This window comes from Aedes albopictus, chromosome 3 (genome assembly GCF_035046485.1).
Source record: "Aedes albopictus strain Foshan chromosome 3, AalbF5, whole genome shotgun sequence".
Classification (NCBI taxonomy): domain Eukaryota; kingdom Metazoa; phylum Arthropoda; class Insecta; order Diptera; family Culicidae; genus Aedes; species Aedes albopictus.
This window is the reverse complement of record NC_085138.1, coordinates 83,755,238-83,769,146: the sequence shown is the minus strand read 5'-3', so window position 1 is coordinate 83,769,146 and position 13,909 is coordinate 83,755,238. Positions and strand designations below refer to the sequence as shown.

Here is a 13,909-nt window from a genome sequence, read left to right as displayed (position 1 = left end):
GCTTACAACTGCACATTGCGAACATGGGCTGGACAAAAAAAGGAAAATCCATCAGAGCAAAATTCGGTGGTCAGCAAAAGTATAAAATTTATACAGGGTGTTAGGTTCATGAGTGCAAACTTTTTAAAGGGTGATAGAGGACCATAAATGGTGAAACAAATTGTTCTACGCATATGGTCAAATCTCAACCGTTACGTAGTTATTGGACTCCCCATGTTTTTGACTCTTATTGCCTTAACTGGCTATAACTTTAAAATGGTCAAACTTATCGCAGTTTTTTTACTCTTCATTTTTTTCATTTCATTTATTTAGTTCACATCAAATTCATGATAATACTGAATCAACAATTTGCCGCCATAATACTCGATTTGCAGCTGCAGCTCTCCATCCTCGGTCACGCCCAACACTCGCCAGATCACGCTCCACCTGGTCCGCCCATCGTGCTCTCTGCGCTCCACGCCTTCTTGTGCCAACCGGATCAGTTGCAAACACCAGCTTTGCAGGGTTGTTGTCCGGCATTCTTGCAACATGCCCTGCCCACCGTATCCTTCCGGCTTTGGCCACCTTCTGGATGCTGGGTTCGCCGTAAAGTGCAGCGAGCTCGTGGTTCATACTTCTCCGCCACACACCGTTCTCCTGCACACCGCCGAAGATCGTCCTTAGCACCCGTCGCTCGAAAACTCCGAGTGCTTGCAGGTCCTCCTCGAGCATCGTCCATGTCTCGTGTCCGTAGAGAACCACCGGTCTTATTAACGTCTTGTACATGGTACATTTGGTGCGGGGGTGAATCTTTTTTGACCGCAGTTTCTTCTGGAGCCCATAGTATTGTCGCGCTTATCTTTTATTAGAGTCCTGCGGCGGTCGTACGCTCGCAAGGCATACCGCCGCATGACAGTCGCAAGGCAAAACAAAAGAAAAAGTGTTCCCGCCAAAAACAAAAGCACGTGGGTTTCGCGAAGTGACAGATGTTTTTGAATGTATTTGTGACGAACGGCAAGAGTAGCTCAGTGGAATGAGTGTTCTTGCTGTCAAACCCCATATAGTGGAATTATATACTTTTAAATCTGGTGACGCTGTTATGATTAGTGACTGTCGCGCTAATATCAGAAGCCAGAGGCAGATAATCGCCATATTCTGATTTTTCTTGAGAGGCATAATAGGCACGACTTCCACTGATGATGCGCCTTCGTATTTCACGGCTCACGTTATTGTCAGCCGTTAGCAAGGAACCGAGGTAGACGAATTCTTCTACCACCTCGAAAGTATCCCCGTCTATCGTAACATTGCTGCCAAGGCTTGTCCTGTCTCGCTCAGTCCCACCTACCAGCATGTACTTTGTCTTAGCCGCATTCACCACCAGTCCGACCTTTGCTGCTTCACGTTTCAGGCGGGTGTACTGTTCTGCCACCGTTCCAAATGTTCTGGCAATAATATCCATGTCATCCGCAAAACAGACAAATTGGCTGGATTTCGTGAAGATCGTACCCCGGCTGTTGAGCCCGGCTCGTCGCATAACACCTTCCAGGGCGATGTTGAATAGTAGGCAGGAAAGTCCATCACCTTGTCGTAGTCCCCGTCGAGATTCAAATGAACTGGATAGCTCACCCGAAATCCTTACGCTGTTCTGCACACCGTCCATCGTTGCTCTTATCAGTCTAGTCAGCTTCCCGGGAAAGCTGTTCTCGTCCATAATTTTCCATAGCTCTGTGCGGTCGATACTGTCGTATGCCGCTTTGAAGTCGATGAACAGGTGGTGCGTTGGGACCTGGTATTCACGGCATTTCTGGAGGATTTGCCGTACGGTGAAGATCTGGTACGTTGTCGACCGGCCGTCGATGAAACCGGCTTGGTAACTTCCCACGAACTCATTCACTTTAGGTGAAAGACGACGGAAGATGATCTGGGATAGCACTTTGTAGGCGGCATTCAAAACGGTGATCGCTCGAAAGTTCTCACACATTAACTTGTCGCCTTTCTTGTGGATGGGACAGATTATCCCTTCCTTCCACTCCTCCGGTAGCTGTTCGGTTTCCCAGATCTTGACTACTAACTGGTGCAGACAGGTGGCCAACTTTTCCGGGCCCATCTTGATGAGTTCTGCTGCGATACCGTCCTTACCAGCCGCTTTGTTGTTTTTGAGCTGGTGGATGGCATCCTTAACTTCCCTCAGCGTGGGAGTTGGTTCGTTCCCGTCCTCTGCTGCACCAACATAGTCATTTCCTCCGCTGCCTTGGTCCTCCGTGCCTACATTCTCTTCGCCATTCAGGTGCTCGTCGAAGTGCTGCTTCCACCTTTCGATCACCTCACGTTTGTCCGTCAGGAGGCTCCCTTCCTTATCCCTGCATATTTCGGCTTGCGGCACGTAGCCTTTGCGGGATGCGTTGAGCTTCTGGTAGAACTTGCGTGTTTCCTGCGAACGGCACAGCAGTTCCATTTCCTCGCACTCCGCTTCTTCCAGGCGGCGCTTTTTCTCCCGGAAGAGACGGGTCTGCTGCTTCCGCTTCTGTCTGTATCGCTCCACATTCTTTTTACTCTTATTCGGAAGATTATTGAATTTTCTATCAAATGGCAGCTTTGAACCGATTGGTTTAGTTAAATATTGACCGTCCAGTTCCAAACTGTTCACGACCGTTCGAAACAGTCGGCGTTTCAAACGGTCGGTGAAACAGTCGGTGACGGATTTGACAGCAGAAATGAGCGAGAAAGATTTCGCGCGCAAACGCGTTTTCAAAAACATTCAATTGGTGGAACAAGGACAGCTAACCGGTCGCCCTGATCAGCTGTTGCCGGCAGCCAAGCCGCCAGTTTTTTGGCGCGGAAGTCGGGGGGTGTTCAGATGCAATGTTTATCACGTTTGGTTATCTTGATTACGCTATTCGTGATTGTGAGAACTATGTTCATGTTTTCCAATACAATTCTCATGCTTAGTCACACCTTTTCCGTAAGTTTTTCTCGTTATCGGCCATTTCCACAGAATAAAATGTTTGCCACGTCGGTTTCATAAAAAAAAACAATTTGTGATAGATAATTAAAGCAAAATTGTGGAATTGTGCATTGAGTGAACAGAAAACTTAGTGGAAAGCGTTCATAGTGAGTTGGCTCATAGTTGATTAAATCAAATAATATTGATTATATACAATATTCATTAAAAATCACAGAACCTCGGTACCTGCTGCCACTAACAGAAGCCAGTATTTCCGGAAGTCTGTTCCACCCAAGGTTCCACCGTCACCGTGGGAGGTTAACGATTGTTTACCGGTAGACAACGAATTTAAAAACATGCAACTCTCACCACCCAAAGGGCAGCCAGAAGTTCCGACACTTATTGCATGATGTTTTTGGTTACGGTGGAGCCTTCTCTAAAACCGCCTCCACCGCAGTGTATTCAGAATGCCAAACCACCGTTTGCAATTGAACCGAAGATGCAGGACTCCCACTTCGCCGGTCGCTCCGTTTCTCAAACCATAGAAGAATCAAGGAAGTACCTCCGAAAACGAACGACGCAGAAACCTCCACATTCAACAAATCGGCTACCAGGCAGCACACGGAACAGCTGTAACAGTTTCAGGACTATTCCTGATGCCCGGGACTGAATGAAGGGAGTGAACTTTGTGGAAAAGTCTCCGTCAGGACTATCTCAATCGTAACAGCTCAACAGCATCGCAGCGCCAGCGGCCTCAGTTTCCAGGAAACCCCAGCGCCTCGCCCGTTGCCGGATCTGTCTTGAGTTCCGCCGATGCATGCCTCGAAATCCACTTAGCCGCACGTTTCCAAAAAGCTTCGCCGTACGCCAATGGCGTTTTCGAAAGATAATCATTATGTTTATGGACTTATCCACCGATGAACCGAATTCATCGCGGTCCGAGAATTTTGACACTAGAGCGGGGCCGTTTCCAATCAGAATTGGACGATTCTGATTGGAACAGACCCCGCTCTAGTGTCAAAATTCTCGGACCGCGATGAATTCGGTTCATCGGTGGATAAGTCCATTGTGTATATACATGTTATTTATTTGTTGAAAGCCAATAAAGTTATTGAATGTATCATAAGGATTTTTTTTAATCTACACAAAAGAGATGAAAGTACCATTAACGGAACCAAATGCATAGTAACTGAAACTATTACACGATGGTTAAACGTACTATGTTATTGCTTGCTTTTTACCATGCGCATGGTAAATTAAACTATGGAATCCCATTCAAAAATACCATGAAATGTCAACATTATGCAGCATGGTAAATTCAACCCCTCCCATTGTACGTTCAAGCAGAAATCATGGTCTACCAAAATCAAGTAGTAAAAGTGTTTTAAGTTCACCCTCGATACGGTCAAAATTACCATGTCGGTTTTTTCAGTGTTAGTAATAAATGTTATAGTATCATTATGTGTATCATCAGCAAGATCATCAGGCACGTTGTTATATCATGTTTTACTAACGTGTGCATTTTTATCACAAAAGGGGAAATTTCGAATTTCACTATAGACGAGTGCACCGATGAACATTGAGTTCACTGAGCCTGAAATTTTTTGACAGCACAGCGGGGTCGACTCTCAACAACTTCTACTCAGAGATGCATCACCAAAATGCGCTGATAATATTTTTCTTTGATTTCTTACATGAATTTACATTTAAAGTGATGCATATGCATACAGTTAATGCACTAGCACATATTTTTGCAACTTCATCGCGAAAACTAGATGCAATAAATTAAACAAATTTTCAGCTGGGTAGAAGTTGTTGAGAGTCGACCCCGCTGTGGTGTCAAAAATTCGTGGTTCGAGTGAACTTTCAGCGGGCGGTGCACTCGTCTATGGGAGCTTGCACGCTGACGTCATCACTATCTCATTCCTTTTCTTTCCTTCGGCGTCGGTCCATAAAGCCGTCCTTGCACTGAACGGCGGCTTGCGGTGAAAATTACTATTCTGAGGGTCAATTTAAATGCACAACGCCACTAAATTTGTGCAGACTGAGTTTCGTTTTAATTCAATAGAATTATGTTTTCAATTTTACCATGGACTCGATTTTCAATTAAAAAAAGTTTCTGTTGGCAACCGGATTCGAACCAAGAACCTTGACATCACCAGGCTCGCACGCTACCACTCAGCTATCGAACCGGTTGATGTGAGAAGAAACAAAACGCACACAAGAAGCGTTGGTGGATCGATGATCATGTTTTGCCATGGTAAATTTAAAAACATTTTTATGCTTGTCATTACTGCAAGGCTCCTCTCAGTGTGCCCTCAAAAAAAATTTGAGGGCAATGTTTACAAATCGTATGAGAATTCGATGAGGTTATGTTTTTGATGCAAGCCTCTATCGTGCACGGTAGCTTTCGGATTGAAAGCCCCTGTTCCGAGCTAACATCGTTCACCTGAGAGCAAAACAAAAAGCAATACCTTTTCGTTAACGAGACACTTTACTTTTCGTTGCTTCGGCATCGATAGTCATCGTCGTCGCGATCGCGTGCGTGGTAGTGTTTTTGTTTGCCCGCGCCGGTAAGAATATCCTAAAACCAAAACGATATTATGTTCCGCCGGTGGCTAAGGTTACCTCAAACCGTGTTGGGGACAGCCCGTCACTATGCCGGAGTGCACCAGAAAGTCCCCCACATTAGACTGCCACCGGGACGAATAGCCGAACTGAAGGAAAAACTCGTTGCCAGTCCGGTTCCGACGGCGGCCGAGTGGAGCGCCATTCGCAAGGGGATTCTCGATGAACGTCGCTTCAACGCGACCAATGTGGACAGTACGGTGCTGGGGTTGTGCCACGAGTTGGAGAGTGGCAAATCCTATGTTAGGTTTTTGCGGGAAAACGGGATAGAATTGAATTTGGCCATGGCGGGGAAGCTGCTTCGACTGTACCGGACGGAGCATAGTGATGGGGCGGGGTTGAGTGAAGAAGAACGGCAGGAAATTTTGAGGCTTTATGAAGATTTACGTGGGAAGAATCCGGTGCTGGATGCGAATACCTGTGAGCATTTGGTGGCGGCCTTGACTCTTACGGACAGCTGGCGCTTGTCGTTCGAACTGCTGGATATGATCAAGCTGAGTGGGATGCCGGATAGCGCGACTTATAGTTACCTGATTGCCAGGTGCTTCCATGCCGGTGAAATAGAAGCCGGATGGAAGCTGCTTGAAGAATTATGCTTCAATAAACGGTTGCCGAAGGATGATGTTTTCCTAGAATGGATTGAACATTGCCTCAAGGATGAAGCCAGTTTTGTAAGTATTGTTGTAAAATAGACTGCAATTATTTTTGATAGTCTGAGAAGTCCTTGAAGAACTTGATTGTCTCCAAGTTGTCTTTGAAATGTCTCATTCTTGAACTTCCAATTTCAGAAACAAAACATCATCAAAATGTTGGCCTTTACCAACGCGAAATCTCTGTTCCTTTCGAAGCGGGTGGGCTCCGCCCTGACAAAGCTTTCGCCGCGGCTAGGAATCCGTGCTGCCGAAAGCCGCGTCACCGACAGTGGCAAATGTTCCCACTGCAGGTCCTCGCTGGCCAGCATTGTCGTGCCGGAGGAATCGTTCTGTGCCCTGCGGGATGCATTTATTCAGGCTGTGATAATCAAAAAGGAAATCTTCAACAAAACCACCCCTAAAGAGCTGGAACGGTTCCAAGTGTTTCTGAAGAAGACCAAACCCTACGACGTGGTGATTGACGGATTGAATGTGGCCTTCTCGACTGGGAATCAAAAGTCCCCCGCGGTGTATGCCATGCAGCTTGCCGCCGTGGTGAAGCACTATGTGCGCCTGCGGAAGCGGGTTTTGGTCATCGGTCGGCAGCACATGGACCGGTGGCGTTCCAAGGACATGAAGTACATCCGGGAGAATGCGTTTTTGTTCCTGACGGAGGACCTTTCGCAGGACGATCCGTTCCTGTTGTACGCCGCGATGGAGAGCGGCCCCGGGACGGATTTCTTCTCACGTGATCTGATGCGGAAACATTCGTTCTTGCTGGGGGACGAACTGGGTGCGGTGTTTAAACGGTGGCAGCAGGAACACCAATACTCGCTGCTGTCGATTACCAACGACGGAAGGGTGATCATAAAGTCACCGTTCAAGTTCGATATGTTCGCTCATCGGTCGCCGGGGAATGATCACCAGTGGCACGTGCCGCTGGTGGAAGATTCGGTGAAGATACCCAAAGTGGAGAAGCAAGCCTGTTGGTTGTGTGTTAGGTTTGAATAGGAGAAGCAGTTGGAAATTTAGTGATTTGGTGTTATTTTGTAGAACTTTAAAGAAAGCCTTGTTTGTGTATGTTTCAGTGGTTTTGATACAGTAGGTGAAGCAATTTGCATAAAGCTTTTGGAGAAAAGTGCAAAAATTAACTCCGGATCATCGCAGCATTTCCTGTCTAAAACGATTCTTCCCAAGATAAACAATCAGGTAAGTTCAAATCTTATTTACTACTGATTCACAGTTAACATTAACATCTAAGTGGCCATGAAGTCAAATCGGGCACAATAGAGCTGTTCTGCAAAAAAAATCTAATTTTTAGATTGTTGGTTAATGATTGAACAACTTTGTAAAACATCGTACTTACCCTACACCAAGGGTTTTTTAATTAACTTACGAACACTTTATGTATTGATTATAAAAAAGTGTTACAATTTTGACGTAAAACTTGAAGCATTCGAAAGGCACAAAGTGCGTTTATTTGACGAATTGAGAGATATACTTGTAAAAAATTGCCACTTGGTTCTGGTGGGATTCGAACCCATACTATTCCGTAGCGCTAGTTTGGCACTTTATCCAGCTTAACCACAGAACAACTTAACAGTTTTGCGAATTTATGACACATTAAATACACCATCGTGTAATTGTGGTGAAAAGTTCTTCTAGAAAAAAGTGAAGAAAATTGAAATGGCTTTTGAAATTATATTCCATGGGTGTTTGGACTAGGTTTTGGTAGAAAAAACTTCTCTGAAGCGGCTCAAAAACCATAGAAATCGGTGAAAACCCCCTCAACTACGCTACAGACCCCTGTAGCACATTTTCCGTCATCCATAGCGAGGACCAAGTCGCCCACTTGCTTTGCAGTTTCAGTGTTGGCAGATATTCTGCCCGGAGCTACATAATTCGTCAGCGCTAAGGATCGGTTGTAGCTGCTCCTCTTTTGCAAAAGATGTTGGCGCTTGAAAAGGGTGGTGTTGTCCTGAAGAAAACCCAAGCAGGAAATGATGTGGGGTTGATTGTGTCCAATTCCGCGTCCTCTGTTTCCGGCTAAGTCAACGGGCATGCGTTGACCAAAAATTCGGCCTCTGCCAAGTTCGCATCGGTCCATAACTCAAAGTCGTCATCATCACTTCATCCACATCCTAAACGAGCACATGGTGGGTTAGAGGGCCAGTCCGTGTTCGTACCAGTGAATAACTTTGCGCAATCTCGATCAACCCTATTCAATTGTTCTCGTAACTCACGTCTAGCCTCCTGAAAATTCACTTACAGTGGAGAGCTCGCACGACCAGGCACGTGATAAGTACAACGTAGCATTTTTCTTGCGTCTTCCCACGGTAACTGAAAACTCGAACGAAGGGGTGCATTCGCTGAAGCTGAATAGGTCGTTGGGTCATCCGAGGCACAATTGGTTTGGTTTTGCGTTGTCGGCACTTCAAGCTGGAACTGGTAACCTTGCCAACTGCTCTGACGAATTTCCACGATGTGATGCTTTACTTGGCGGTTGACTTCGCTCCAGCCTGTGTGGGCACGACACGGATTCCATAGGATCAGCAATGGACGTTACATAGCATGATTTCTGGCGACCGAATTGCGTGATTGTGTAGGACGCTCAGTGAACTACAACGTTGCTAGGACCTTCATTTGGAATCAAAGGCAATCTACAGGCCTTACCGGGACCAAAACTCGCCCCGGCCTCTCGTTGACTCCTTTCTCTATTTTCTCTTGCTACCTACGCTGATGTTCGTCAAACTAACGACCTCACTATCGTCCTCTTCATCGACCTCAGGACACGATGCCGTCACTTCATACAGTCCATTCCCATATTTTAGTGCTGTCATTAAATTTTAGTAATTCCTTTTTAAGATTTTCATCAATTAGAATAAGATATCATAAACCATAATTTCGGATATAAAATAAATCATACTATTCAAAATCAGTTAACGGAATTTCTATTTATTGATCAATATCATTTTTACTGTCCGCCTCTCAGTCGCAGGACCAAATGCAGTGTGCTTTCCTTCTGAATGTTGTAGTCAGAGAGCGTACGGCCATCTTCCAGCTGCTTGCCGGCGAAGATCAAACGCTGCTGATCTGGAGGGATACCTTCCTTATCCTGAATCTTGGCCTTCACGTTTTCAATGGTATCCGAGGGTTCGACTTCCAAGGTGATGGTCTTACCAGTAAGGGTCTTGACGAAGATCTGCATACCTCCACGCAGACGGAGGACCAGATGAAGAGTGCTCTCCTTCTGGATGTTATAGTCCGACAGGGTGCGGCCATCTTCCAACTGCTTGCCAGCGAAGATCAAACGCTGCTGATCTGGAGGGATACCTTCCTTATCTTGGATCTTGGCCTTAACGTTTTCAATGGTATCCGAGGGTTCGACCTCCAAGGTGATGGTCTTACCGGTCAAGGTCTTGACGAAGATCTGCATACCTCCACGCAGACGAAGGACCAGGTGGAGAGTACTCTCCTTCTGGATATTGTAGTCCGACAAGGTGCGGCCATCTTCCAGCTGCTTACCGGCGAAGATCAAACGCTGCTGATCTGGAGGGATACCTTCCTTATCTTGGATCTTGGCCTTAACGTTTTCAATGGTATCCGAGGGTTCGACCTCCAAGGTGATGGTCTTACCGGTCAAGGTCTTGACGAAGATCTGCATACCTCCACGCAGACGAAGGACCAGGTGGAGAGTACTCTCCTTCTGGATATTGTAGTCCGACAAGGTGCGGCCATCTTCCAGCTGCTTACCGGCGAAGATCAAACGCTGCTGATCTGGAGGGATTCCTTCTTTATCTTGGATCTTGGCCTTAACGTTCTCAATGGTATCCGAGGGTTCGACTTCCAAGGTGATGGTCTTGCCAGTAAGGGTCTTGACGAAGATCTGCATACCTCCACGCAGACGAAGGACCAGATGAAGAGTACTCTCCTTCTGGATATTGTAGTCCGACAGGGTGCGTCCATCTTCCAGCTGCTTGCCGGCGAAGATCAAACGTTGCTGATCTGGTGGGATACCTTCCTTATCCTGAATCTTAGCCTTCACATTTTCGATGGTATCCGAGGGCTCGACTTCCAAGGTGATGGTCTTTCCAGTCAGGGTCTTGACGAAGATCTGCATACCTCCACGCAGACGCAGGACCAGATGAAGAGTGCTCTCCTTCTGGATGTTGTAGTCCGACAGGGTGCGGCCATCTTCCAACTGCTTGCCGGCGAAGATCAAACGCTGCTGATCTGGAGGGATACCTTCCTTATCCTGGATCTTGGCCTTGACGTTTTCAATGGTATCCGAGGGTTCGACCTCCAAGGTTATGGTTTTGCCAGTAAGAGTCTTAACGAAGATCTGCATACCTCCTCGAAGACGCAGCACCAGATGAAGGGTGCTCTCCTTCTGGATATTGTAGTCCGACAGGGTGCGGCCATCTTCCAACTGCTTACCAGCGAAGATCAAACGCTGTTGGTCTGGAGGGATACCTTCCTTATCTTGGATCTTAGCCTTTACGTTTTCAATGGTGTCCGAGGGCTCAACCTCCAAGGTAATGGTCTTGCCAGTAAGGGTCTTGACGAAGATCTGCATACCTCCACGCAGACGGAGGACCAGATGAAGAGTGCTCTCCTTCTGGATATTGTAGTCCGACAGGGTGCGGCCATCTTCCAGCTGCTTACCAGCAAAGATCAAACGCTGCTGATCTGGAGGGATACCTTCCTTGTCCTGAATCTTGGCCTTGACGTTTTCAATAGTATCCGAGGGTTCGACCTCCAAGGTAATAGTCTTTCCAGTCAGGGTCTTGACGAAGATTTGCATACCTCCACGGAGACGCAGGACCAGATGAAGAGTGCTCTCCTTCTGGATATTGTAGTCCGACAGGGTGCGGCCATCTTCCAGCTGCTTACCGGCGAAGATCAAACGCTGCTGGTCTGGAGGGATACCTTCCTTATCCTGGATCTTGGCCTTGACGTTTTCAATGGTATCCGAGGGTTCGACCTCCAAGGTGATAGTCTTTCCAGTCAGGGTCTTGACGAAGATTTGCATACCTCCACGCAGACGCAGGACCAGATGAAGAGTGCTCTCCTTCTGGATATTGTAGTCCGACAGGGTGCGGCCATCTTCCAACTGCTTGCCGGCGAAAATCAAACGCTGCTGATCTGGGGGGATACCTTCCTTATCCTGGATCTTAGCCTTGACGTTTTCAATGGTATCCGAGGGTTCGACCTCCAAGGTGATAGTCTTTCCAGTCAGAGTCTTGACGAAGATCTGCATACCTCCACGCAGACGCAGGACCAGATGAAGGGTGCTCTCCTTCTGAATGTTGTAGTCGGAGAGCGTACGGCCATCTTCCAGCTGCTTGCCGGCGAAGATCAAACGCTGCTGATCTGGAGGGATACCTTCCTTATCCTGGATCTTAGCCTTGACGTTTTCAATGGTGTCAGATGGTTCGACCTCCAAGGTGATGGTCTTGCCGGTCAAAGTCTTGACGAAGATCTGCATACCACCACGCAGACGCAGAACCAGATGAAGGGTACTCTCCTTCTGGATGTTGTAGTCCGACAAGGTACGTCCATCCTCAAGCTGCTTGCCGGCAAAGATTAAACGCTGCTGATCCGGAGGGATGCCCTCCTTATCCTGGATCTTGGCCTTCACATTCTCGATGGTATCCGAGGGTTCGACCTCCAAGGTGATGGTCTTACCGGTTAGGGTTTTGACGAAAATCTGCATGGTTGAAATCTCTGTTGAACCAGAAATAGAAACAAGGAAGCAAGTACGTTAGTAATTGATTGCGAAATACAAACTCACATTGTGTTGATTCATTGCTTTGTGGTTTGAGCACGACAAGACAGGTTTCGATTTTGTTTTGCTTTGTCTTGTGTTCGCATTCGCAGTCGCAGACGATGTGAAAAATCTACGTACAAGTGATGACGTCACAACAACGCCCTACTTTTAATTGGAAAATCAGGTTGTTTTTCACTTTTAACTACGTAGTGGTTACTTGGGAAATTGCGTATCTCTAAAAGTTTTAAATATATCCTCAAGGCCCTTGGTTATGAACGTCAGTATTACCTTAATAAGTTATAAGAACTCATCACTTAAGCGTTCAAATTAATAATGAAGGGCTTCTTATCATATTCCAGATTATTCTTTCGCGTAATGTTGATGATTCAATAAAATATAATTATCGTTGTGAATCACATCATAATTTTATCAATGATGATGAAACCATGAAACTTCGCTGAAAATTTTTCATCAATTACAGTCGCCATCTTGGAAAAAATATGTTTGCTCATTCAAAGACAAAGAAATCATCCACAAACTAGTTTCCTCTGATTCACATCTATTCTAATCGATCCAATCACCCCCTTACCTTTTCAAGAAGATTCCTTCACCGAAATGCACTTTCACAAATTTAAACTCGATTCGAGCAAAGTCCTTTTTTCAAATGTTCGTTCACTCTGGAATTTTCTCCGCTTGGCTAATTGGATCACTCTTGTCTTTTTCACTTCACTTGCACTGGTGCACTGCCTACTTGGACCGTTTTGGTGTGTTCACTCCACTAGGAAACGTATTCGATTGAGCTGGGTTCGCTTTTGCATGGAGACTTTATAGCCAACTACTGCCGTGGTAGTTGTGTTTCTAGAAAATTGTAGCAATACACATCTAGGTATATCTATGCGGTTGACCGTATCGATTCACTACCCTCTTCTGTTTGTCGAACTGAATGGTGCTTGTATTTGTTGGTTCATTCTGTATTTTTCTACCTTGAACGATGTGGTTTAACTTCTGGCAAAGACGTCAATGTACCTACCGTCGCATATATGCTGTCGGAAGATATGCGAATGCCTTTCATGAAAGATGAGCAAGAGTTTGCTGAATTTACCAATAGTTTACAAATTTAACAAATTTAGACTTTCAATGTAATATGATAACTGAATTCTATAAGAAAACCAGTAATTTGGGAATTTCATTTGAATCATTCTAATTGCATCACTTGTTGTATTAGTGCAGCCATCTGCTGACGTCAGGCCTTCTAAAATCAATATACTTCAGGGAAGCACTTTCTTTCTTGTCTGGCTCAGCTGGTGCCAAGGCAAACTATAATTGGATTCAATGCACAGGCGAGCTACATGTAAAGATATCACTTCGAGTGGTTCGATTTTATTTAATGTATGCACAGAGTTTAGCTAGCTAATTTCCTAAATTATAAATTGTTTCATTTGGTAGTTTCTTCGCAAAGATTCACTTTGCTTCGCGTACAAGTCTTGGAGGCAGTTCCATGTAGTTCCAGTTTCCAGTCGGGGTTCTTCGCATTGTCCGTCATTGACCGCCCTTTAACCTCAGAACCAGATGGACTGTGGAACCCTTGATGATGCTGTATTCCTGCAAGGTGCGTCCATCCTCCAATTGCTTGCCGGCGAAGATCAGACGTAGCTGGTTTGGTGGCATTTCTTCTAGTTTCTCCGAGATCTTAACCCTCAGTGTGTCGACTGTGTCCTCTGGTTCGGTATCGATGGCCATGCACCTGCCAGTTAACATCTTGACGAAGATCTGCATACCACCTCGGAGGCGTAGCACCAAGTGCAGGGTAGATCCCTTCTGGACATTGTAGTCGGACAGGGCACGGCCATCTTCCAGCTGCTTGCCAGCGAAGATCAGGCGCTGCTGGTCTGGTGGGATACCTTCCTTATCCTCGATTTTGCCCTTGATGTTCTGGATGGTGTCAACGGCTTCGAC

At 46.1% G+C, this 13,909-nt stretch overlaps 3 protein-coding genes across 11 annotated transcripts in view; 1 reads left to right on the top strand and 2 right to left on the bottom strand.

Moving 5' to 3' along the window:
* Nucleotides 1-13,909, bottom strand: part of LOC134291547 (uncharacterized) — a gene marked incomplete at its 5' end in the record, with an annotated part of 384,123 nt that overhangs the window by 344,714 nt on the left and 25,500 nt on the right.
* On the top strand, nt 5,441-7,213 carry LOC134291554 (mitochondrial ribonuclease P catalytic subunit-like). The gene is made up of 2 exons (XM_062859474.1): nt 5,441-6,222; nt 6,340-7,213. The coding sequence occupies exons 1-2, from the start codon at nt 5,527-5,529 to the stop codon at nt 7,192-7,194; spliced, it is 1,551 nt and encodes a 516-aa protein (XP_062715458.1). The 5' UTR covers nt 5,441-5,526; the 3' UTR covers nt 7,195-7,213.
* The window catches only part of LOC115269552 (polyubiquitin-C), a 54,360-nt gene continuing 49,571 nt past the window's right edge, over nt 9,121-13,909 (bottom strand). For 3 of the 9 annotated variants that reach the window (XM_062859455.1, XM_062859454.1, XM_062859456.1), the window contains exon 3: nt 9,121-11,623. In XM_062859455.1, coding sequence (XP_062715439.1) covers nt 9,158-11,623 — 2,466 coding nt within the window. In that variant the 3' untranslated portion in view covers nt 9,121-9,157. Of the gene's footprint in view, nt 11,911-12,241; nt 12,339-12,542; nt 12,769-13,499; nt 13,904-13,909 lie in introns of those variants that run through there. The other 6 variants (XM_062859457.1, XM_062859462.1, XM_062859458.1 and 3 more) reach the window with 6 other exon arrangements.

Coding starts and splice junctions, on each gene's coding strand:
- LOC134291554 (XM_062859474.1), top strand. CDS start 5,527: ATGTTCCGCCGGTGGCTAAGGTTACCTCAAACCGTGTTGGGGACAGCC. Junction 6,223..6,339: donor TCAAGGATGAAGCCAGTTTT/GTAAGTATTGTT, acceptor TTCCAATTTCAG/AAACAAAACATCATCAAAAT.